This window comes from Idiotropiscis lumnitzeri, chromosome 12, assembly GCF_059441095.1.
Source record: "Idiotropiscis lumnitzeri isolate Australia: NSW breed Sydney's pygmy pipehorse chromosome 12, RoL_Ilum_1.0, whole genome shotgun sequence".
In the NCBI taxonomy this organism is placed as follows: domain Eukaryota; kingdom Metazoa; phylum Chordata; class Actinopteri; order Syngnathiformes; family Syngnathidae; genus Idiotropiscis; species Idiotropiscis lumnitzeri.
Window position 1 is genome coordinate 19530829 of NC_142402.1, and position 26349 is coordinate 19557177.

General features: G+C 45.1%; 2 protein-coding genes across 4 annotated transcripts in view; both read left to right on the forward strand.

The window, feature by feature from the left end:
- Positions 1–13349, forward strand: part of LOC148326397 (phosphatase and actin regulator 1) — a 31241-nt gene extending 17892 nt beyond the window's left edge. For all 3 annotated transcript variants that reach the window (XM_088311418.1, XM_088311419.1, XM_088311417.1), the window contains exons 3-12: positions 903–983; positions 1799–2002; positions 2381–2726; positions 3751–3947; positions 4723–4879; positions 7834–7889; positions 8481–8542; positions 9842–9986; positions 11171–11243; positions 11573–13349. In XM_088311418.1, coding sequence (XP_088167544.1) covers positions 903–983; positions 1799–2002; positions 2381–2726; positions 3751–3947; positions 4723–4879; positions 7834–7889; positions 8481–8542; positions 9842–9986; positions 11171–11243; positions 11573–11588 — 1337 coding nt within the window. In that variant the 3' untranslated portion in view covers positions 11589–13349. The remainder of the gene's footprint in view (positions 1–902; positions 984–1798; positions 2003–2380; positions 2727–3750; positions 3948–4722; positions 4880–7833; positions 7890–8480; positions 8543–9841; positions 9987–11170; positions 11244–11572) is intronic.
- An 804-nt stretch (positions 13350–14153) lies between these two features.
- The window catches only part of phlpp1 (PH domain and leucine rich repeat protein phosphatase 1), a 44509-nt gene continuing 32313 nt past the window's right edge, over positions 14154–26349 (forward strand). Inside the window, exon 1 of the mRNA XM_088310754.1 lies at positions 14154–16014. Within this exon, the coding sequence (XP_088166880.1) occupies positions 14487–16014 (1528 nt within the window). The 5' untranslated portion in view covers positions 14154–14486. The remainder of the gene's footprint in view (positions 16015–26349) is intronic.

Here is a 26349-nt window from a genome sequence, read left to right on the forward strand (position 1 = left end):
AGCATTTTAACGGCGTTCAACTCAATTTCCTCCGCTTGTGCGTTCATCAAGCTGAAATCCTCAGCGAGACTAGATAGCGACGATAGAGCAGGAGATGTTCTCGGCTGCGCGTGCAGACTGCAAATGAATGCCGCTTACGGGACTGGCTACTTTAACCGATATCCTCGCTCGCCATAAAGCGAGCGCCTACACAGACGCGATTTGTGTTTTCCCGCTTGTAGGCAGCACTTCATCATATACAGTGCCTTGAAAAAAGGATTTGCTTTGCGTAGTTTGCCCAATTCTTTGAGTCATTCCGAAAGCTTTGGGACTCTGGTGAACCACAAATTGAGGAAGCGCGGAACAGTGGTGGTGAACCTATGACCTCAAGAGCAACAGCGACGACTCATAAAGGTCACAAAGGGACACAAAGAACTGCTCACCTCTGTCGCTGAAGTGAAAGTCAGGCAGTGTTCACGACTCAACAGTGACAAAGAGATTGGGCAAAAAATGACTTAAATGGCAGACTTCCAACTGTGAAAATCAATGTTGGCCAAAAAAAAAAAAAAAATCCACTCGTCTAACACATCATGTGAGAATATTCTAGGGACTCACAAAACAAAAGTCGAACTTTTTGGAAAGTATGCGTCTTGTTACATTCGGCGTAAATGTAACTCACGGCAACATTTTCTGAAATTGGCAGCTGCCATCTTGAATTTTATTCTTGGGAGGGTGGGCTGGCACTCCAGCCAGTTGCTGAAAAAGTTGGGCATTCAAAAGTTTATAGGTCAAATGAATTTGACTGTAAAGTTTATCCTGCATTTTCAATGTAGTCTGCAGCTCACCCCTGACCCAAGTGAGGATACGCAAAAAAAAAAAATGTTATGCTTGATTAAATATTCTTCCCTTCGCCGCTCACGCAGCACTGGAGAGGAAGATGTCCGTGCGACAGAGTCGAGATGAGCTGATCAAGAGAGGAGTGCTAAAGGAGATCTTTGAGAAAGGTGAGCTCCGCCTCATACCGTATCATAACCGGAATGACACGGCCGTTTTATTTTCAAATTATGCCTGGAAGATGAAAGCTCGACGGCAACCGGCCGCTCTTTTGAGTTCTTCATCGCTTCTTTAATCAGCCGGCTGTGAAGTGCGCTTGTCAAGACTCACGAAGGGTATCGACTATCGACGGATGCAGTCTTTCATTATATGATTTAAAAAAAAAAAAAAAGTGTCCAAATGCTATGTTCTCAATTGGATGTGCCACAGACGGCCCGTATTCAAAGCCGAGTTTAATTAAAAGCGCTTTGCTGCTAAAATGTGAAACGAGAGGTAGTGAAAAGGTTGAATATTTGTTTTATTGCATAGTTGATTCCCCCAAAGAAGGTATGTTTAAGAAATTGACTTATGTATTAATTTATCAATATCATTTTTTTTTTCTACCTAAAGTTCCAAAATTACAATTAAAATAAGAGAAAGTTGTAATTTAACATCAATTCAGACAGAATGGAATATTGCAATAGTTGTCATATTAAAATATACGTTTTAGTCATAAGATGTTGCAATATTTATAGAAAAGAAATGCAGTCTTAATTGTACGAAAATCTGTCACAAAAGTTGGAATTTTACATGAATACATTTGTAATAATCCCAAAATGAAAATTGGAATAGGACAAATTCAAGTTGTCATTGTGCAAAAAAAAAATATTATTGGAATATTGACACAAAAAAGAATCTTTAAAAATATGTCTTCTTGTTTCTTTGTATTTTTACCGAGATATATTTATTTATTTATTTATTTTTCTCCCCCCTTTCCTCTACTCAGCAACGGGCGAATTTCGGTCCTCAATGGACGGCGGCGTGTGCGCTCAGGAGCTTCCCGTCAAGTCGTCCATGCTCCTCGCCCCCAAGAAGTCTGTCACGTACTCGGGCGACCTTCAGGACAACCCCGCCAAGCCGCCGCTGTACCACAAGCAGCCGCCGGCTCTCCCTCCCAAGCCTTTTGCGCGCATCCCAAACCACAACGCAGGTCGGCCAATATTTGCATTTTATTATTATTATTATTAAATTTGCATATTTTGGGGATGGGTTTGTTCGCAGGATTACGCAGAAACAAGATAACAGATACCCACATTGTCTCAAAAAATATAAACAGAATTAAAAACGACAGCTAATTGTATTTAAAAAAAAAAAAAAATTTTTGGCCACAAGTATAAACCAATCAAATGTCATTCAATTCTCCCGTGGTCAGCCTTTGCCCGTCATTGTCAATCTGTCAGTCAGCGCAAATTGGTATTAGGCTGACCTAATTCCATCACGCTGCGTCTGAGCTCGGCGAGACTTGTTTGTTTGTCTGGACAATCGCAAGTGTAAAGCACGGAAATGCAACTTTTGTCTTCCTCTCCAGATTCTTGCCAGCCAATGAAGTTGCCCTGCATGCCCGGGTCAAAGCACTCGCCGTCCCTCCCGCCCAAGAAAGTCATGATTTGCGTGCCTCCGGGGGGGCTGGACTGCAGCTCGTCCCCGTCTCCGTCCCCCAACCCACTCGGCGTTCTGTCCCAAAAGTGCGGCCCCACCCAGGTGATGCCGGGCCACCACGGCATCCTGCTGCCCTCGCAGCTGGCCGCGCTGTCCGCTCTGCACCAGAACCACGGGCATCCTCTGCAGCTGCAGTACGGCAGCTTGCACGTGCCCAGCCGCATCATCGAGGAGCTCAACAAAACGCTGGCGCTGTCCATGCAGAGGTTTGAGAAGTAAGTCGCCACCAGACGTCGGGGTCATGAAAGCCGATCGGGAAACGGGGAGGGATTATGGATCAGTGTTTGGCATTTATTCTTATTCGTCTTGCGCTTTCCTAATAAGATTCCAGATATAGGCTAGCTCACACTTGGCTGGATTTAAACTGCAGGTCCTAGTGGCCAGTTAACATTTCTTTTTAAACGGACACGTCTGTATCCAATTTTTCAAAACAATTTTACGTATGAGCGTGTTTACACGGACTGCTCACGAGCATGTATAATAACTCCATAAAAGTTAACAAGTCACAGCACGGCGGTGACAGCGAGGAAATAAACGATCTACATCAATTATCCAAATAATAAATGTTACGTAATGTTTGGTTGACCTGGCCTGATTCCAATCTGAGGATATTCAGTTCTTCTCTTCATGCTGCTGCGACGCAGCCCCAATTGTCTCACATGTGCCATGCGGTGTAAATCTACCTTTAATATATTTTTTTTTTACTCTAATTGCCTTTAATCAGAGCAAAAATGCATTTTAATTTGCAAGGCACATGCTTTTTATGAGGTGTTGACTTGTGTGTCAGCTTGCCGGTCCAAAATCGACACGGCTACAAAACAGTGCAACGTGGTCTGATTTTATTTATTTTTTTCTTCTTTGAACTCAATGTGTGTGTGTGTGTGGGCACGACCGTGCAGCGTAGGCGTCCCCGGCAGCAAGTCGGCCTGACATAACGCGATCAGCTGCTACTTTACAAGAGCTCCTTACTACCTTCCTGTTTGCAGAAAAGCAACATGATATCTGATTGGATCTTACGTAAGCTCCTACGCTTGCCCGTCTTTTGGGTGGCGATGCAACGGACGTAAACGGTCCTGACACTGCGTACAATTAGTCTGAAAGTGGTTACGTAACGGCAGGGGTCATCGTCCGAAACTCTGAGAGTGATGAATGGGACGTATCAGACGTATATGTAACGCGGTGGCAGGAAACCTACGGTTTGAGAAAGACGGGCGTCTCCTTTTTTGCCTTCTCTTCCAGCTCGTTGTTGCACGCCAGCAGTCAGTGCGTTCCTCAGGACCGACGAGAAGTGCCGTCGGTGATCATCGAATATGAAGACGATAAAGAGAACATGCCCAGCGAGTCCGACTACGAGGATCTGCCGAGCATGTACAAGGACGACGAGGATGACGTAGACGACGATGACGATGAGGAAGACGACGACTCCATATTTACAAGTGAGTTGAGAATTGGCCTCAGGAGACACGCACGGCAATTTATTTTATTTTATTTATTTTTTTTACCTTATTCATAACCCAAAATGCTAACGAATGCTATAGCTACGGTATTCCAACGATTTACGAGTGCAAAAATGTAGTTCACGCCCAGTTGTTGGACTTATCCAGGCTGTCGGGACTTCTAGCCTCACCTGGAGTCTCCCAGAATGCATCAATGTAGAAAAACCAAAATTTGTCTCACACAACTGTGCGATCGCCCGCAGACACAAATGTTTCCGCTCTTCTGGGCAATAACTCTTCAACTGTACAGAGCCTCTTGTGTATTTGACGCATGGGCTGTTTTTCACCTGAGTGCAGCCTCCTTTTTTTTTTTTCCCCCTTTCAGAGGTTATGATGACAAAAAACTCAACACTATTTAGTGAGTTGGGTTGTGAATTTGACTTTTTTTCCTGATGCAAAATACAAAAATCTACCGAGATCATCAAGGCATTGACAAAAGAATGGAAAGAAAGAATGTGGCGTCCAAGGTTGTTCAGGCCACCTTTTGTGATCGGACAAAAGTTTTACGATACCGCAAGACTTTACTTGCCTTCGGGAGATTCTAGTACACTTTAGCGCTTTTGTAAAATATTTAAAAGATTCTGGTGCCCTTCGTGTTATTTATACATGCATTATTTAGTGCTGTAGTAGTAAGCTTTTTCTCTCCCAAATCTATTCTTGGGAGCGCCTCTTCGATTTGTATTCACACCCGAGGCCTCGTAATTTTGTATTTCAGGCACGCTGGCTCAGAAGGTGCTCCGCAAAGACTCGCTGGCTATCAAGCTGAGCAACCGTCCGTCCAAGAGGGAACTGGAGGAGAAGAACATTCTGCCAGTGCAGACTGATGAGGAGCGGCTGGAATCCAGGCAGCAGATCGGCACCAAACTCACCAGGTCAGAGAGTGCCGATGTTCTTTGTGTTGGTTGTACAGCATTTCATGTCCCGAGTTAAAAGTCGAATATATTTGTGTGAAATTAATTACTTCTGCATTATTTTTGAGTTACTGAAAAATTATGACATTAATGTTAAATATAAATTGATATTAAAAAATCCATCCATTTCGTTTTATTGCCGCAAATCATAATTTATAAATTGATTTGATATGCACTTCTAGGATGTCGAATATTCGTTTAGCACTTCCTATTTAGTGGTCGTCGTATTTAGTAGTGTGTGTGCACACTCACGCGTGCGTATTGTGTACATTGTAGATTCTGAATTTAAATCATCTCCGCCATCTTTACTCTCTTTTGTCGTAGATTTAAATTGACAAACACTTAAATCAATCACGAGCTGCTTGTATGTCCTTCACGTTGTTTTGAGTCACGGTGAACGCATCCAAAAGAGATCCAATGCTGCCATCTGCGGGCCGTAGTTTGTTTTATTTTTCATGTATTCATTTCATTTTCACAAATAAATGATCAAACCAAAGTGGCTAAGACTTTTTTCCAACCATTCCCATTAAAAAAAAAAATAATTGACGGCATTCAAAGGCGCTGAAAGAGTTAATAATAATGGCTCTCGTCCACTTGCGTCCGACTGGAGGTTAAAATGCTTTATAACGCTAAATATTATTCATGATGCTTTACAGAAAGCACGGTCTGTAAAATGAACGACAATGCATCATTGTATCACGTCCGATTTTTTTTTTATATATAAATGCGGTGAATGCACATCACAGCATTGCGTAGAGGTCGATAACAGCATGATTTTAGAAAAGGCACTCACTCTTCCTGTCTGCCAAAGTGAGCATTCTGTCTTAATTTGAGCCGACAAGACTTCAATTTCCTTTCCAACATAGCCGCAATAAACCTGATGAAAATATGAGCCCCCCCCCCCCGCCCCATTCAAACACTTCTTTATACCCTTTCATGTTTTCATTTTCACATCCAACAAGGATAAATTCTTTATCTCGCAGAAATGAGGCTCTTAAAATGGTGCTGACCTAATTTTGGCAGCATGTCACCATCTCCTTTTATTTGATTTTTTTTCTTCCCCTTTCCCTTCGCTCGTCTTCTCTCCGGTTCGCGCTCCTCACACTGAATCACCACGCAGCATCTCTGCCCGACTCCTGCATATCGCCGTGCCGCGTAAACCCACCTCGACACTCGCAATTTGCAAAGATGGGAGAAGTCGGAGAATATGGTTGCAAGCGAGGAAAGGAAATGTTATCATCCGCCAATGCTGGCACACAAGTCAGCGTTCCCCTCTGTGATTGGAACACAGTGCATGTTCCCAGAAGGCCTGCCTGCTTTCTTGTCATGTTTCCAAAAAAAAAAAATCTCTTCCTCTTCCTCTTGCTTGCCGCTACTTTGACAGCGTTATGTCCTGTAAGGTCTTTCCTTTTGTGCCAGATTAAGCCGAATTATTTATCATTAGAGCACAGCATCTTTTACTTTTAGAGACCTGTTTCAAGACAGTGGAAGCAGATGGAAACCTGATGGTTTATTTTAACTCTGTGACAGTGGAGAGCTCATTAAGTACCATTGACGTCAATTGGCGTCAGGTACATTATTTACGTGAATGGGTGGGGAGAAGTCTTGGCCGACTTTCTTTTTTGTCATTAACCAAAAAAAAAAAAAAAATTACGGCCAGCAGGTGGCAGCATATGGTGTCTTTTGGATAAGATCAGCGTGTATCAAAATGCTTGACGCTTGCAAATATGGTGGACCTTGAGAAATTTGACGTGATTGATCAAAGTGTTTGTCATGTTAAATCTACTACAAGGAAGTGTCACAAAAAAAGAGAAAAGATAACAAATTATTTCAATTTAGATGTAGAAGCAATTGTTTAATGTACATAAACACGCACACCGACTTGCATGGCGCAATGCACACACACACTACTAAATACTACTACTACTAAATAGCCCACAAATAGTTTGGCAACCACTTTTGTTTGTGTGTGTGTCTATTTCTATATACTCACAAAAAAAAAGCTCATTTTCCGTAGTATTTCTTTTTTTGTTTATCTAAAATAGTTTATTTAAATGAAACAAACCTATATTGTGCTGCGATAATTACTAAAAATTGGAATGAGTCTAATCTTTCATTTGGTAATTTCTGTAGTCTTTGCAATTGGATACATTTGGAAAAGATTGTTTTTTTTCCCCACTTTAAAAGAGCACATTTGCAGAATGAGCAGCCCAAGTAAGAGATTCTCCTATTGACTTTTGTTTGGTGAATTGGATCACTGAAGTCTCATCCGAAACGAGGAGGGGAGGGGGTGGGGGGTGAAGACATCTTGGCAATTCGATTCTTTGTGCGGAGGAGTCTATCAGCACGGTGCATCTTGACTTCATATTTGGCCACTCTGCTTTGCAAAAAGTGCTCCAAATCTGTCACATTTGCACAGCCCCGCTTCAGCTTTTCTGTTGGATTCCATTCAAGTTTGCTTCTGGTTTTGTTAATTTGGGTCGTATGCTTGGAGTCACCTTCCTCTTCTTTCTCTGCGACATCTGACGGTTTGCCGATAAATGCGGCTGTTTTTTCACGATACGGCCATGCCTAGAATACTTTTTTGTGGCGGGCCGGGCGCATGGCTCTTCATTTTAACGAGGTGGTGGCAATCGATCATGCCTGCCGACTCCTCAAAAGCAGCTGGGCCCTGACACGCTTTCTCTAATCAAAATCGCCAGCAATTGTTTTGCTTATCTTTGTCAACACAGCTGCTTATGAATTTAAATAACCCTCCGAATATTTCACTTTTTTGATTGTCGGTGGATGAAATACAGTTTCTGTGTCGTCGTATGTCGAATGGAACATTTACACTCATTATATCCTCTGAATGCAATACACCAAACATGTCAAATTATGTGCTGACCGTGGATAATTGGTCGATTTCTCACTAGGCGCTTAAGTCAGAGGCCGACGGCAGAGGAGCTGGAGCAGAGAAATATCCTCAAACGTGAGCATTTTTACTTTTTACACTTCAACACGCGAACACGCACAATTTCACTCCCTCTGAATTTTGGAATGCTGACAATGACATGAAGCAACCTGGGTACAAAAAAACGTTCTGCCCTCGTGTCAGATATTATGCCAAAAGGCTATAAAAAATGGATACGATTAAACAAATTTATCTTGAGAGCATCTTTAATATAAAGTGTCCGAAGGCATGCTGTCGTGCCGAGAAATGGAAAAAATGCTAACGCTCTAACATCGCAAGATGGCAATCTTGGCCACTTTGCGACACATGCATCCATTTTAATGAGGAGGGATTTTTTTTTTTTTTTTATTCTAATCCAATCGGCTAATCATGCAATCATGAGCGCGCACCAAAGGGAAAACTCGGGAGAACAAAGTAATGGCGCTCCCCTGATGTGCATCGCTAATGCTATTAAACAGCCAATGATGAAACCGATTTGAGGTTACATAAGCATATTCGCTTTAGTTTAGCATTGCTCTCTAATTAGCCGCTTTAGGCAAGAGTGCGTGTTTGCTTCCCCCGGTTAGTCATTGCACAACGGCGCTAACGCTCGCTCGTCCCTCTCCGCAGCTCGCAACGAGCAAGAGGAAATCGAGGAGAAGCGGGAGATCAAACGACGGCTGACTCGAAAGGTGAGTCGGCGCAACAACAAATGCTAGGCGGGCCGTTGTTGCGCGTTGGCCCCCCCCTCCTCCCCGTTGACCTTGGTCTCGGCAGCGTGTCGGCTGGCAAACCCTCGCGCCCCGTGGAGAGGTGTTGAGCTTGTTCCTGTCCTTTTCAATTAAGCGACACTTCCTGCAACCCTGCAGGCATCCCGCTCTTGACAAAAAAAAAATCAAAAAAATTAATGATCCTACATCTGCTGCACTGTATTTATATCTTGTTAATACAGCGGGATGGCCAATGTCAAGCTCCACCACAGTGGAATCATTTGGTTTTAAATGTAGATTATTCTTGGGAAAATGTGCCTTGAAAGTTTAAAGCAGATGATGCAAAACTTCAGCTCAGTGAGCCTCAAAAGCAATGGTGGGCAAAATGTTTTAATCTGGCCCACCGTGCATTTACATTATCAACAATATTTGTTGCTCTGATTTTTTTTAATTTTTTTTTTTAATCGTTTATCTAACTCCGTGTTCAATTGATTTAAATTATAATGAAAGAAATATTTATCATTTATAATATCATTTTAATCAAGTATGTCGTAGCTGGGAGAGATGGAAAATAGGCAGGGCACCGACCCTCGAGGAACAGGATTGAGGACTCCTCCTCTATTCTGTTTGCACAACGTAGAAAAAAATGACACTAATGGCTGCACCACATGCTTATAATTCCCTCGATGGCACCAAACTGCCACGCCATCTTGTGGTCTTTGAATAAAGAGCAAAATATTGTTGGCGAGGCTTTCGGCAAATAACGGAGATGGGGGACGTGTTCAAAAAGGATCACAAATAGGTGCTGGAACGTTGGTATTAAAATCAACATTTTCCCTCGTCAAGCAAGGCACCTTAAATATTCGCCTTCCTTCAAATCGGCACCTGGCACTCGTGACTAAATGCCTTCTTCAATAAATGGCCACATTCAAATAGATTCCTGGTATTCTCCGCAGGTAAGTCATTTAATGCCTCATCAAATAAATGTTTTGCTTTAAATAGTAGACATGTGATCCTCACTGCAGTTAAGTAAATGCCTCTTCAAAGAAACGTCTGACCTCAAGTACACTCCCAACTCAATTCCTCCCCAAACAGCTCATTTGCAGTTAACTCACTAATTACTACGTTGCTTTCCTTATGAGGCAAACTTTTCACCTAAAAAAAAAACCAGGACGATGATGCATTGGAGTCTGACGCCACAATAATAATGTGAAATTTCTGGCAGCATGCCTGTCTTTTGTCAAGGCGACACACTTTTTGATGCAGCTGTTGTGGTTCTAGCTGAGCCAGAGGCCCACCGTGGAGGAGCTGAGACAGGCTAAAATCCTCATCCGATTCAGTGACTACGTGGAGGTTTCAGACGCACAGGACTACGACCGGCGGGCAGATAAACCCTGGACCCGACTCACCGCAGCTGACAAGGCCAGTAGTGCCCCCCCCTCCCTCTTTTTTTTTTTTCCTTGGCTTGTGAGCGTTTTGAGCACGCAAGATCACACCTGAGGACCACTCGCGGAAATCACGGTGCCGCTGACTGTTTTGATTACGCAATCGCTCCCGTTACGCAAGGGAGTAATCGGACGAGCGGCCCCGCGGGACGGCGAGCTGCCGACATGTCTACTTCCCGTTCCCAACATCAAAGGCGCATTTGAATATTTTGCCTTCCTCTTTAAGAAACTCGCGGCTTTGTAATAAGAGATGAAATTTGGTGACTTTTCCTGAAGTGACCCAAAATGCTTAAAGATTAAAGTCATTCTTTTGTTCAGGCGCTGCTAAATTTGTGCACGCTGAGGCTGGTCCAAGTCAAAATTGACTCGTGTCTAGTAAAATACTCTTTCGATTTACCAGTGTGTGTTAAAGCTAGTAATGTGGTGGTAATTAACAGATCCTTCAATTTTACCCCTGAAATTGAATGACTATTATTTACATAATAATAATAAGAAAATATATTCGGTTGTGGTTCACTTTTTTGTTTTCTGGGGGGGGGGGGAAAACAACCTTGAAATGAGGTCGGCCATCATTTTAGGAAGGCGAGAGCTGCAATGAATCCCCAGTTTTGTTTTGTTTTTTTAATGTATGATATTAAATCCACACCAGAAAATTTATCACTCACATTTTTAGGAAATGATGCAAAATTAATCCCATCAATGATATGTTTGCATCACAGTGCCCCCTGCTGAAACAATTCCTGCATTGCGGGCTTGGAGAAAATGCACTTTTCTACCCTGCCGAATAAATATTTGAATACATATTTTTGCATGCTTGTATAGTTTTATGTTTCATGTGATACTTTTTAGGGGTTTGGCACAACATCAGGACAGAGCTGAAAAGAAAAAAAAGAAAGAAATTACTTAGTTGGAGTTTAAGAGGGCAAATCTGTTGGTTGGTTTATCTTTTCTTTAGGAATATTATTAGTGGTATCAGCTACTCAGGCTTTCATTACAGATCCAAATGGCCAATTTTGCCTCTGATTTTGAGATTTACAAAAAAATCCCCGCCCTTCCCTTTTTTTTAAATTTTATGTATCTTCCATTTTTTTCTTTCTGTACTAAATCAAGAAAAGCTTCGCTGTGGGTCCTCATTCTCCATTGTTTGTTTTCCATTTGCAGGCAGCTATACGCAAAGAGCTCAACGACTTCAAGAGCAACGAGATGGAAGTGCACGAGTCGAGTCGTCATTTAACCAGGTAACCGAATGCCTCCTCAAATAAAAGCCTGACTTCAAATAGATGCCTGCTACGCATAATCCTAAAGAACTAAATGTCTTTGAAAATAAATGCTGAAATTCAAGTAGATCGTTTTAGGTGAGGAACGCAATGCCTCTCGAATAAAAACCACACTTCAAATATATGCTTTGTGCTCACGTCAGTTAACTGAATGCCTCCTCAGATTAACACGTGACTTCAAGTGTCAAATTTCAGGAAGTGTTTAGAGCCGAGGCTTTTAACAAATACCTTACTTCAAAGACCACCAGGGTGATGAAATGTGTTGAATTTTTTTCTTTTTTCTTTCTCAGGTTTCACCGACCATAGTAGACCATCGCTGTGTCGAGCAGTGCTGCAGGGGTAGAACCTTAAGTGCTGGACAGTCAAACGGTGCCCGTTTTCGTCGATAAGGCCATGTTTTCTGAAATGCCTTTTTCTCCCCACCCACACACGCCCTCCGAGACCCCCCCCGCCCCGGACAACTGCGTCGGTACTGACACCCACCAGTTAGCCCACCCGCTGTAGTAGCACATCCGTTCAGTCAACACCCTCCCAAGCAGCACCCACGTTCTCCAATTTTCTGGAATGAGCTCATTGAAACGTCTACACGCTGAGCTCTCAGGCAGGCGCTCAGTGGTCTGTGTGCTGGCTTCAGGCGCTGCATTCGAGTCACCGGCGGACTTGTCACAATGCTTCATCGTGATGATGATGATGATGATGTCGTCCCCGCGGAGCTCCTGAGGGAGCAACTGTGCAGGAAGATGCACCGTCGCTGGAGGGAGGAGGAGGGATTCATTCATCTTTTACCGCATTGGCGGGTAGGAGTGTCATGTCACATTGTGCAATATATGATTTGGTTTCAGCGATATAGCGCCCTCTAGTGGTCAATCTGGGGTTCTGTTCTTCCCATGTACTGTACTGTACCGACAATGTTGTCATCCAAGTCGCTTACTGTGAATCCCGAGGGGTTGCTCTCTCCAAATGTACATTTTGTTTATATTGAACAGGTCACAACTCAAATTTCCTTCACCCGTGTCAGAATTGTGTACATTTTATGTAAAAAAAATAATAATAATGCATCTGACCGATGTGCATATGTTTTTTATGATTTCATTTTTTTAATATACATTTTTGGGGGAGGGGGGGTATAGGCCTAAATGTACCTTCTTTTTTGAGTGGAAGTATTTTGGAATACCAAGAGCAAGACTCATTGCAGTGTTTTCTTATTATATTAGTATTTATCCCTCATAAACCTGCATTTTTATTGTTCACTTTCTTTTTACAAGCAATAGCCTTTGCTCATAAAGGGTTGAACAACACGCCGCCCTGTCACTTTTTTTCAATTACAGTGCTTTATAATACAGTTTACGCATTGGTATTTTATGAAGTGTACTACATCAGGATGAAGTTTCCTGCTGTCATCGCCACTGAGCCAATTAGATTATCTGCCTCAAAACAAATTGAACGTGGTGACAATTCTGGAGAAGTGGATTTAAATGGACAGATTTTCAACTTTCTCGAAATCTTCATAATGATTTGCACTGTCACTCATAAGCTTTATGGACACAACGTATTTGTCCTTTTTTTCTGTATTACATTGAATTAAGATGTGAATTTTATGTCAGGTGTGGGGAAATATAGTACGTCTTCTCCCTTGGAGAATGATTTCAAGCTCTGTGGTTTGCATGGGTGTTGTATTCATTTGGAGCACAGATCGGTTTACATTGTAAAAGAGTTTCACTGGGTCAACTAGCCTCACTGATGTTGAAAATGCAGGAATCCCCCCCCCTCCTGTGTATTTTTTTAATTATTAATTCAACACATGAGGAATGATCTCAACTCTACACTTGATTGTCTGCATGACAATCAAGGAAACAAGCTGCCAAGACGTGCATGAGGATTTCCATTTTACCGGATTTTTAAAAAAGAAAGGAAAATGAAGTCAGCAATAACACTTTTCCTTCTTCTGTGGAAATTGGGACAGCTCAATACATTGCAAAGTTATTCTTCCCTCCAGCCACACTTTTGGAATACAGAATGCCATGTAAAGGATACATAATGCCAATTAAAATCCCATTTCTGAATGCATTTACATTGTGCGCTTGTCATTACGGACCGAACTAATTCTGCCATATCTTTCTATTTTGCGTAAGTTACCAACATAAAACAGTGGTGCCAAATTTAACCAATTTTCCGACCGATTCTTTTTTTCGTGATCCTCCAAGCGCTGTATTGCTAATAAACTAAATTGTCAGCACCACACACACCTTTCCGAACTAATCAGATAATTATAGAAAGTTCATAAATACTTAAATGTTCATTCAAACAAGTGTAACGAGAGTTCCTGCTATTCCAGTACCCCTCCTCGCCTGTGGGGTCGCTGTGACCCGCGGAAACGAATTCGCTTTTAGTCCTCCAGAGGGCGGGAAACGCCACGAAATTGACGCGAGCCGGTGATGTGAAATGGCGTCCGGGCGGCAACTAAATCTCTTCGACAATCTACAGAAATGCCGCCGAGCTTCCTTTCATCTACCTCTGCGGATTTTACATTATCAGCGGATACCACAGTAGAGCCGTCGTCTCTTTAACGTCACTGATGTTCAACACATGACAGTCGTGGAGTTTGTACGCAGCTACACGGATTTAAGCTTAACCAACGGTTACCATCCACCGAGGCTTTTTCAACATTGTCTTCCGCTAGCCGTCTCACATGACCTAAAACTGTGATCATGGGAGATGTAGTTTTCAAGCCTTTCCTCCCAACCTAGTTACAAAGGTGGCGCGAGCCGGTGCAATACGTATCCCACAATGCACCGCGTTGTTGTTGTGTGGCAACGCCATCTTGACTCCTCCTCATGAATATACATCAGAGGTATTTGCGTAGGAGGTCGGCCGACGTTCATTGCATATTCGAGCAGTATATTTTGGTCCAAGCGGGACGCGCAGTCACGTCTCCGCCCTGATATGTCCCTGCGCGCCCTGCCTCCTCTTTCCCATCGACTTTAATCGGTAAAATGTTCCCTCGGAGCGACGGGGGAGACGGCGAGAGGGGAAAAGAAAAGGCGAGGAGTGAATGACTACTAGTGGAACAAGTGACCGACGCCGCCCGTTTGGTGGGTATTCACCACGGTGGGAACGTACTCTGGCTTTTAAATGTAGACGCGGTCGGCGGAACCAAGTGCGCACCGTTATTTAGTCCGAGCGGGGGACTTCTCACTGGCAGCGATGGAGAGTGTGCAGGCTGCAGCTGACGATGGAAGCAAGTTAACGAAGAAGCCCAGCGGAGTGTCCAGCGGTCGTCGGACTCCAGCGGATGGCGGCGGACATCTCGCTCCCTCCCCCATAGACGCAAAGAACGGCAACGGCGTTCCCCACGTGAGCCGAATTGCGGCGTTAAACGGCCGAGGTTTATCCGGTAACTCCGGCTCCCTGCTGCTAAAACGCAGGCGCTTGAAGCGGAACCTCAGCGCCGCCCCGGCCGCGTCCGGCACCGCCGCCGCCGCCGCCGCCTCCTCCTCAGCTGTCACGGCCGCCTGCGGTGGTGGCAAAATGAGCTCGGCCCTGTCCTCTGCGTCTCTGCACACTCGGAGTCTGGACCGCAAGACCCTGCTCAAGCACCGGCAGAACATGCAGCTGCAGCCCGTCGACCGCGAGTGGGTGAGAGCCGACCTCCACCGAGGCGCCATCCACGTCTACGACAGACTGACGTCCTCGTCTCCCAGGCCGGTCCTCTGCACCGCGGACACCACAGCCGGCGAGGTCGCGATCCGCCTCAGCAAACTATGCGGCAAGTCCAGCTCTGTCATGCGCATTTTTAGCAAAGACAACCCCAAGATGGACCAAAACGGCAATTGCAGCGTCAAGTACGAGTATAACTACAACCTGTGCAAGGTCAACGAAGACCCCGGTATCAAATATGACCACTTGTCTGGCCTGGAACCCTCCGATTTAGGAGGTCACTCCGGTGACAAGATGAGACTGCTGCTCATGACCAATGCAGATGAGAGGCAACAGGATGGAAAACTTTTCAGCCCCGAGTCAGAGTCCCAAGACAACATAACATGCTCTCTTTCCGACTTAAACTTGAACTCCAACATGGATACCCCTAACGACGATGACTCAGAGCACAGGAATGGCACCGACAGCTACGGACTCAATTCCGGCTCTGATGTGGAGAGCAGCGCTTTCGACGACCTGAGCTCCGGGGCCCGGCTCAGCGAGCACAGGGACTCTCTCAGCGACGACATGATTCTCGGCACAGATGCGTCCATCCTCAGCCCGTCGTTCGACAGCGCCACGGAGGGCAACGACATGTACGGCAGCTCTTCGGATGAGCTGGAGCTGGACTGCCCCGCATCCAGTGCCAGCCTGGATCCCATCCCCAATGGTGTCAGCTACAAGCAATGCAGCAATGTCTGCCTCAACGACGTGGCCAACGGCCTGCCCACGAGCATCAGTGCCGGCTCCTTGTCCAGAGACAGCTCCACAGGTAACACACCTGACATCCAGGATCCAGACGGCAATGCTGGCAAATCAGCGCTGACCTCTGGCCGCAGCGGAGGCTCCTCAGAGGAGTCCAGCCCCACGCTGTATGTTCAGCTGCATGGCGAAGCAGTCAGGAGGCTTAGCCCAGATGAGAGGCCCCTGCAGATCCAGAATGACTTTCTCTTTAAGCTTGGATTTAAGGACCCTTGGAGAGTTCAAGAGGAAGGGCTTAACACAGAAATGGGCTCCCTGCTACGTTTCTACGCAGGTATGTTATTTTTCATTTGTTGAATGTTGTTGCAGCGGTGCTGCATTGTGTGAGCCTCGAGGATGCTGGCGGCTTTCCCCCATGCTCATTGACAGACTAGAGATAGAGGTTAAAAAAATGTGTGTGTGTGTGTGTGTGTGTGTGTGTGTGTCTGTACGCTTGCCACCCATGTTAAAAGCCTTAAAATGAATTCCATTATTATTACAGAATCATACTCTCATACCGAAAAATGTAGGCATGGTTCACTTGAATCAAGCTTCTCTTCGTGGCCATCTCAGTCCCCAGACTTCAACCCCATTGAACACCTGTGGCGCGAGCTAAAGCGTTAACTCAACCCGAGTCGCTGGATGATTTTGAGAGATTGAGCAAAGAGGGGTGGTCGAATATCCCCGTTGTTGTCGTCTCCCATCCTGTTACACATTAGAGGAGAACGTTAGGTGCTGTTTTGGGGCAAAAGGGGGTGCTAATATTTGTGACACACATGATTTGATGTAAAATAATTATTTCTTAATGTGTGATTTGAAATTCACTTCAAGGTTGAATTTTTTTTATTTAAAATTCATTTGGAGCTAAATAATAGGGCAGTATATATGCTTCAATGAACAAACAAATGTATGGTTGGAAAAGGGTCTGTCTGGTCCCAAGGTACTTTTGGCTTCCGACCTCATTTCCAAAACATGCACGTGACGTTAGATGATGACTTCAAATTATCCTTTGCTGTGAACGTGAATTGTGTTGTCTGAGCTCTGCGGCGAACAGGAAACCTTCGGGGTGTATTGCACCACTTACCCAAAGTCAACTGGGATTTTTCTGGGGGACCAGGATCAGACTCTTTCACAGGCCTCGTGTGGCTCACGGGCCGTAGGTTCCCAAGCCCAAAAACGGAACTCCTGTAGCAGTCGTCGTGCTTGTAACGGGTTGTTACGGTCGTCCCTGGAAGTCCCAACAGCATATTTTGATGCCGGTTTGCCGTTGAACTCGGAGCAAATCGGGCCTCTTTGAAATATCTGTGTCTTTATTGTTGTTTGTGCTGTTTCTTCCGGGCCTCGGGCGCCTTTGTCAGACCACAGCCGCACACTGCGCTCCCATGGACACGCATGACATCACCACAAAGCCGCCGCCGCCACAACTTATGGCGCTCCAACACGGGGGCCCTTTTCCAGCTTTCGCCCCATTATCACCCGCCCTCCCCCCCTCCTCCCTCCATGAAAAGCCTGAATGCCTTTGTGGTTGGATGGAGAGTAGGGGTGGGCGCAAAAAAAAACTCCCTCTGTGGACTGTGTGGTCATTGAGATGCTACGCAGGGCCTGTCCTACTGGCCTGCAGCGGCGCAACTGTCGCAGTAACTAACTTCCTACCAAGTCGGGTTAACGTGCTGTCGCACATCTCGGGAGGCCTTTCCAATGCCACTGTGTCCAGTAGCTGATTGGGGGGGGGGGGGGGGGGGGTGTATGCTTTACATGATGGGGACGACCGGAATGATCCATCAGTCTCCAACTTCCTCTCGTGAACCGGAGGTCGTCAAATGTGACATTGTCAGTGGCCACATGCACTCCTGCTTTCACGGTTCTCAGTCAAGAGCGCGCACACACACACACACACACACACACAAAACCTTTTTAATAAACCGACTTGCCGTTAGGGCTGTCAGAATTCCTTCATTGTGCCTCCGTCGTTGTATTGTCGTGGGTTTCAGTGCACGCAATTCGCCCCCCCCCTTGCCTAGTCTTGTGACTGCAACATCTCAGGATACGTCTTGAGGGATTTGCTTCCAGCTCTACACTCGAGGGTGAGCTATTCACGACACGCATCCAATGTCCTTGCCGCCGCGTGTGTCTTATCACCCCATTTGCATCGTTTTATGCTATCAGGTGGTCACCAACATTAATAGTAGGAGCTTTTTTTTTATTTGGTTTAAGGAAATCTAAAATGCATTACTTTCTCAATTTGAAATATTTCCCAGGTGTTTTAATATCATGCGTGTGACAGCAAATTTTAGTCAGAGCTGATTTACAGAATGACTTAAGTTTTTTTCTAGCAGATCAGGTTTTTAAGATATGTTAATTTTTTTGTTCATGTTTGCCCTCAAAAGGCTTGCGCGATCCAGTTTTTACTGTGTGTTGTAATTTTATAGTTGTTTCAGAAAAAACTGAACCTAAACCTTCATTCATAAATATTATTACATTTCATACTATATTATATAACAAAGTGCTTCTCAATTATTTTCTGTTACGCCCCCCCAGCAAGAAGTAAAACCAATTCGAGCCCCCTCCCCACCCACCCCCCACCCACCCTCCACCGTAACTATAAATAGTAGCATTTTCGTTGCAAAACAAACCTACACCGTAGAGTTAATAATCCTGGCGCACAATGGGTAAAGAGAACGCCACTGTCAACTACTGGAATAGATGTGCAATTACACACATTTATTGTAGCACGGTGGGAAAAAAAGCATGTTCCCCAGGGTCTGGAAGGGAAGTGGGCGGATGTAACCCGACACACTTGCGTCCAGCAGGAACAGAATGGGAGGAACCGACAATCCACTAATTAAATAAATACAGTGCATTGTAATGGCTGTTTGCCTTTGATGTTTGCGGATAACGTCAGTACACAGACGTGTTCAGTTTCACGCATATGGGGTCAGCGCAGCACTGTTGTCACGCCGGTCCAATGCCATCGACAGTCCGGACCTGATGCAGTTATCTCTCCCCGTCAGGCCGACACACGCAAGACCGAGATTTATCATGTCACGGCCCCGCTTGGTGCAAACACGCCAGTCCCGTTGGCGTGCCGATAGTGTTTAACGGCATGTTGTGTTCACGGACGCAGTAAGCTCCCCGTCGACGAGGTGCAGTAGCGACAGCGGTCTTGAAATAAAATGGTAAAACCTCGTGCGATTATGAAGGCGACGCCGCCACGTCCCATGTGAGACGGCTTAACCCCGGTCACCTGAGTACCGGTGCTCACAAAAGCAACCCCTCCCTCGTCTCCCACTCAGCACCAAGGCGACGGCCTTAATGCTCATTTCGCCTAGCACAGGGGGACACCGAAAAGCACTTTGATACAGGCGTTGCGTCTGAAGCAGGAATGCCGCTCGATGCCCCGGTGACATCCGCCGTGCACTTTGGCATGTTGCTCTGTCCAAAGCATGTGCGGAATGTACGGCGGCTTCTTGAGAATGTCAAGCACGTTTACTGTGGAGGAAGTGCCGAGGGGCGGGGGGGGGCTGTCATGCCATTCTTACACATGTTGCGCTGGCTTCGACTGGTCGTTCAGGCTTGACAGTGGAGGCTGTCAGCCCCAGCTGACTTTCTGGCTGACTCTCAGGCGCAGCTGCCGCAACTGTAGTCTTCGGCCACACTGAAGGCCTCCTTGTCTGCGCAGACCTTTGATACAGGAAGTCCAGTATCTATTGTATTATTGCTATGCAGCGCAATAAAAGCACTGTGCATTTTTTTTTTTTCATTTCAAGCTCCTCGCTTGACGCAGTAAAATCGGACACATTGGCCATAGCAAAGAGCAGGTTGACCCCCGTTGGGGCGGGGGGGTGGGGGGGGGTGGGGTGACATGTCGAGCTTTGCTGTATGACCAGATGAAGGAGCTCACACACAAACGCAAACATGTGCACGTACAGAGGGCCGCCCCGGATCAAAGAGCCGCTGTCCTCTTTGGCAGGCTAAGCGAGTGATCCGCTCAGAGCGGCCCACACAGGAGCCTCTTGTAGTGCCTCGCCTAACTGCGTTACTAGAATTGAAGCGCAGGGGGACAGAAACGTCCGTTCAGACAAATATTCAAACGTCCATTCTGCTTCTCATAAACGTCAGGTAGTTAGTTTCAGCACTTTCGTCACACATTTGCATGGACCGAACCAACTGTTCTTGGGATCGTTCCAAACAAATTAGTCGCGGTTAATTTATCATGAGAAAGCGATCTACTTGAACTTTGTCTGGTTTCACACGAGCACTCTTTAGTCTATTTAAATGTAGCACCCTGCGTCATGTGTGAACACAGAACTCAAACTCAGATCGGACTTGGACCAAACCAACTTGTATGTGGTGTTGGTATCGTTTCAAAAAGCTAGATCCACTTTGGCACGTAATAGAAGCACTTTTCACGAAGCAACTCACGTTCTTTATTGCATTTTAATGTACTCAAGTTGGTTTGTGCAATCAGGCGTGAACACGGAAATCAAACTCCGGTCACGTGTGGACCCAAACCGACTGGTGTGTGGTCTCGTTACCGTTCCAACCGTACTTGACGCCAATTATGGTAAGAAAGCGATTCAACCACAGTCTCCTCAAATTCTGGCGCTAAATCAAAGTGCGCATCATCTAGCGCCATTTAGTCAACTGGTTTTGTGGTCTCCGTACGGTTCCAGACAGACTTGGCCCGTTACAGTTATTGTAACAAAGTAATCCGACGTTTGGAATCTTTCACAATAGCACTCTTTTGTGTGATTAAGTTCATCTATCGCCCTGGTGTCATCCACCTTTTGGGCAACTGTGAATATAGACTTTGTAGGCTGAAACAGACCTATTTTTGGTCCTGGAATGGTTGCAAATGTGAATTAGGCTGGCTTTTAAAAAAATCGATAAATCGAACTTGAATCGATTTTCCTTTTCATAGCCTTATATCGATATTTCAACGTCCTTTTCCCCATAAATTTGCATGACTTCACGTGTCATGCGAAATCTTATCACTATGGGAACGTAGCATATTAAAACAAAAATGGCGGAAGCAGTGAAGTCAGCGCCAACGAGCATCGACATTAATCGTATCGAATCGGGCCCTTTTGAATCGATACCATTTTTTTTTCAACAAATGTTAGTAACATTTTTTGAATTGGCTGAAGTCTTCTTCCGATGCCTGTGTTTGACTGAGACAAATGGTCTTATTTGAGCTGTTCAACCAACCAACTGCTCTCGGGTTGACCCCAGGCAGCACAATGTTGCCCTAAGTCGAGCTAGTAAACAGGTAAGTGACCAAACCAATCCCGGCGTTAGCATGTTTGAGCATTACACACGCTCAAACCGCACGTGTTTTCACTGTGCCACGGGCGGGAGGCTAATTGGCTCGCGGCTCTGCTATTTGCGTGTCTGCTGGAGCAACACGGGATCATTTTCGCTCACTACGACTTACTCGCTTCGTTCCTGTTTACATTCTTGCGGTCCGTAAAAGAAAGGCGCACGATCAGGAGATTTGACTATTTTTTTTTTTTTGGAGTCAAGCACCCATTTTACATGAGAAAAACGTCACAGCACACCACTAAATAAAATTGTCACAAAAAGGATGAAGATTAAAATAATCTTAATTTATTATTCCAGTTTGTGCAAAATTGATAGATGAACAAGTTATGATTTCATTTGAATAGCGTGCGGGTCAGTGTCACATAGTAATGAGTTTGAAGACCGCAGATCTTTTACTCAGCAAAGTAATGAAGCGGTCCGCTGCCTGGATGGCTTTCTTCTAACGCAAGATGTGTGTGTGTGTGTGTGCTTGAAAAGGAAATGGCATAGTGATCCCTAACGCACATCGGCACCAAGTTTCCCGAGAGGCCGAGGACCTCGAGTTCTTTACCAAGCCACCGCGGCATGCTAAATTATTTAGATTCATTAGCCTACTCAGCTTTGCAAACACTCTCATCTGGAACACGCCAGCACTTTTGCTGCATTTTGCACCCTGCTCACCCTGTTAAACTGGAATCGTTAGCTCTTAAATTGCACTTTCTTCGAAATCAAATGCTTTGTGTTGTTTTTTTTTCAATTTATGCAAACCAAATGAATGACCAACGAGAAACCATCCACTTACGTTTAATTCTATCAAACCACGCCACGTTGGTTTTTACAGCCGCTGATGTGAAGTCGATGAGCGTTCTAATGTGCATTACAGGTAATTCCTGTGTTGTTTCCTGTACTTGGTCGGAGGAAAGCGTTAATGTGACACTAATAAAAACGCTGCGCTATCTGATCAGACCTCGCTGATAACGGCTACGTTGCTTTTTGTTTTTTTGCCTGAATGCCGCAGCCTTTGGAATTGATATCCTTTTTTTTTTATTATTGCCCCGTGATTTGGTATTCTCCAAACATATTTCAACAGCAGCCATATTGCGGTGTTGCCGTGATGCGCATTTGCAAATAATAAGTCTGCGCTTTATTGCCTCGCGCAGCCTTGTGCTTGCGTTTGGCCACATGTGATGGATGCACCTAATCGGTCTCCTTAAGACGATCGACGTAATTAAAATTCAAATGAACACAATATCAATATGGCCAAATGGCAACAAGGAAATATAACGCCGCGGCGTGGTAATTGGATAGCTCGCAATGCCGCCGTCTCACTCGTATTAATTAAGTTGCGGGTCGGCTGCTAATGTCTCTATTCCTCGTAGGCCGGAGACATGTTTAAAAGACAACGGCGGGTCAATTACTCTAAAAGCTCAACTGCGTCCTTTTCGCTCTTACCTCGGGCTTTCTCCGTGGAGGCGGGCCGCTGACGTGATGACTTAAAGGACTCTGCGGGGTTTAAAGGATTAATGAAGATCCCGGCTTTCTCCAGCCCGCCTCGTTGATCGCTGCTAAAACGGAGAGAGTCACTCTGTCTGTCATGTCAGAGCCTTCGCTTGCGTCTCTTTTACTCGCGCAGCCCGATCGAGCTGGTTGGGCTCGCAATTGCATCTCCGTTACCAGGTTGAAGGGGAAGAAGCATTGTTTGAACATTTTACGAGTGTTCACCCCTCATGGTTCAAAACTATAAAAAAATAAATAAAAATCCCATAAAAGATTCGGCTGCCTGCTAAATATTACAGCAAATGTTTGTATAAACTCAGTTCATAACGTTTTTAAATAGAAACTGGATTTTGCCGCAATCCTCCCAAATGAGCCTCGGTATACGATGGCAACGTTGACGTAGCCCAAATTTGCCGTCAGATTTGTAGTCTATCAGTAACGTACAGTAGGACATTTGCAAAGCCATAATTAGCATCAATACAAATTTCCCAAAAAGTATTGAGGTCATGAATATAAAACAACGAAATGGAAAACAGCCAATATGGCGGTAACTGATTTTGCCCTCTTAAGGCCTTTTCGCACTGCGCTTAGCAACATGTTTTTTTTTTTTTTAATTATTACTTTATTTTCATACGATTTTACTGACGGAGTTAAGTGTAAAAAAACGTCATGCTGACGCCCATGTCCTCACCTGACATCGAAATGGTCTTTCTAAACGGCTCATTGCTGAGTCGTTATGTAATTATGTAATCAGATTTCACACGTTCCAGAGCTCAAACTCAATATGCTCGCGTCCCTCTGCGCTTATTTTCGGTTTTCATATTAAAGTGTGTGTGTGGGCAGCACAGCGGAATAGTGGTTCACTTCTGCCTCATCGTTCGGGTTTCTGCAGAGTCCAGCGCTTGGCTCCAGACTTTCGAAATGTGCATTTTGTGCGTTCTGAGTCAGAACTTCTGATCGTGCTTGCGTGTTTTGTTTTTTTTCAAAGACAAGCATAGATTTTTTTTTTTAAGGCGCTGCTATGCATACTTATTTATTATTAAGTCCCGTGCACATTCACATTCAATCTATAAGAACTGCTTGCCCATTTGATGTGATTTATATGCAATACATATTATTTGAATAATTTAAGTGTTTTTTTTCATTTTCCTATATTAAAGCGCTGTTTACTATGTTGAGACTGCATAATGTTACAGTGGCTTGCATGAATATTAATATTAAAAATACGTTTTTTACACCCTGCATTTTTAGGTGCAGAGTGATAAATTGAATAATATATGAATAATTCGATAAAAAAAAAATTATCTGCATTAAAACTTTGTAGTGCTCACACGGACTAAATGTGACTGCAGACTCGGGCAACTGTTGAAATCAGTTTGCGCAATGGCGACTGGTCAGGAGGAAAAGACATTTTTTGTTGACACCCACGGCACTCACCAGTTCAGAACCCGCCTTTTAAAGGCATACATGCACAGAAAGTCGCATTTAACATGAATACCTCCACCTCTCATGCGCGTTTTAATGTTTAATAAGTGCGTAATGGCAAAATCAAAGACTATGTGTGCACTTTTTACGCCGTCCACTCTTAAATGGACGACACACGTGTTGCCAGGCGTCTACCGATGCAGACGCCCCAGAGGACGGCGGCGTCAGCTGGCAGCAGCGAGAGTCAGGGGAACTCTTTTCTGTTTAATATAGATTGTCTCCTTGGCTGACATCCTCCCACCCGCCACTTCTCCCCTCGCGTTCCCTTTCTCAATTTCTCCCATGATCGATTCCCTCCCCTCCCCTCCCCTCCCCCCCGACGCTCGCTTTCGCTCCTTAGATCTCCTCCTCGCGCTCACCATCTGACAGTTTGCATTTATCTCGCCCTATCTCTCCATTGCATCTTGCTCTTCAGCCTAACAATCGGTGGTCACCTAAAAAACAAAATTGATCAAAGATATGAACTGCTGGTCCAGCCTCCCACGGTCGTTCTCAGTTCATGTCCAATAAAAGGAAGAATACAAAGTGAGCTCCTCAATACTATTATTCCTTTTCGGAGGAAGTACCGCAAGCCGGCATACCTCGTAGCATCCCCGACCCACTCTTTCAATCAACGTCAACAAAGAAAAAAGATGACCCTGAGTTTGTTCTGTGCTAAAGAAACCTGTTCACTGTACATTCGTGTGGTCGACACCCAGACAGACTGATTGTGGCGTGAAATTTAAGGCCATTCATTGACGTAGCGCATTTCATACATAATTACAAACCAACATTTGAAGACAAAATGAATTAATAGGCAAAAGAAATCAAAATAAACAACATTTAAAAGCAAAGCAAACACTCCACATTGAGCCAACTTGACTTTTGTTGGCCGCTTATTCAATTTACGTGGAGCATAAGCGCTAAATGCTGAGTCACCTTGTGTACTTTGTTCTCTGGAGTCGACAAATTGACCTGAGTCTGCTGACCGCAACAGCCTTCTGGGTGTGTATTCCGTGCGCTGTTGCAGGACACAAATCAATAATGGAGGAGCGGCGGGCTGTTTGGCGTGTTTGGACGCACTGGAGGGTATCACGAGTCATTCGCGACGATAAAAATGACGAGAGAGTTCAACTGGGATGTGGAAAGACGTAGCTCGTGTCCATAAGCCAGTGCTTGTCAAATAGTGGGGAGGGCGATGCTGAAGGGGGGGCGTGTGAACCTTGGGGAACATGCTTTTTTCCCGCCATACTCCAATAAAGTGTAATTGCACCTCCACTCCAGTAGTTGGCAGTGGCGCTCTCCTTGCCCATTCGGCGCAGCGAGTATTAACTCGACGGTGTCGGTTTGTTTTGCAACGAAAATGCTATTATTTATAGTAGCGATGGAGAGTGGGTGGTGGTGGGGGCGGGGCGCAAATTGTTTTCTTCTTGCAAGGGGGGTGGGGCGTAACAGAAAATAATTGAGTAGCACTGACATAAGCTAACAGTTAGCCTAGCTTCTTTCATATCTTTCTTCTACTCCTAATTTTCTCTTTCCATTTTCCGGAAATCTGGATACCTTTTGGCACCGGGTTGCCTCTCACAGGTCTGTTTTTTTACGACGCCGTGCATTTAGTTTGAGGTAGGAAAGTTGTATCCTCCGTTGGCTGTCATATAAAAGTAGACGGCGCCACTCGTGAGCGAAACCCGTGAGAAGTGGACCCTTTCTGCGGGGTCACTGAGCATCGCACGTCGTCCCTGAGCTGAGCACACGCAAGAAGGGGGTGTGGATTAGGGGCGGGTCAGCGGGGGACTCGCTCGCCGGCGCTTTGATCAGCCGCCGCACAGCCTAATACCACGCAACATCTGCAGCGCTCGCTATGAAAGGAGGGGCACCGAAAATTCCGATTAGGCAAGACAAGTGCGTCAATGCTTGAGGTTGTCTGAAGGGAATTCACCAACTGGTCCCTGAATCTTTTTTTTTTTTTTTTCAGTTTGCGAGATAAGCTTTTTAAAGGCGGTGTTCGCCATGTGCCGCTGGACTCTGTTCTGACACAAGGTGGGAGGGGCGGAGGGGCGCTGGTTCAAAGGTCGTCTCCTTCAGAGAATGCTGAAATACGGGAATGACACTTCCTCGTAGGCCAGCGTGTGAACGGAAACATGACAGGATGACGAGAGTCGGGACGTTGTGCGGACAAACGAACTTGTCCTACTTTTGCATCAACTTACAAAGCCCCGTTGAGGCGTCACGTGTTGATTATAAAAATGCGTCTTATATGAAGTCAGTTCTCACGAGAAGGTATTTGGATGCCGGTCATAAAAATGTAAGCTCTACATTGCGGGCGGTACTTCATAAAAATGCAGAGTCACGCCTGCCGTAAAAAAAT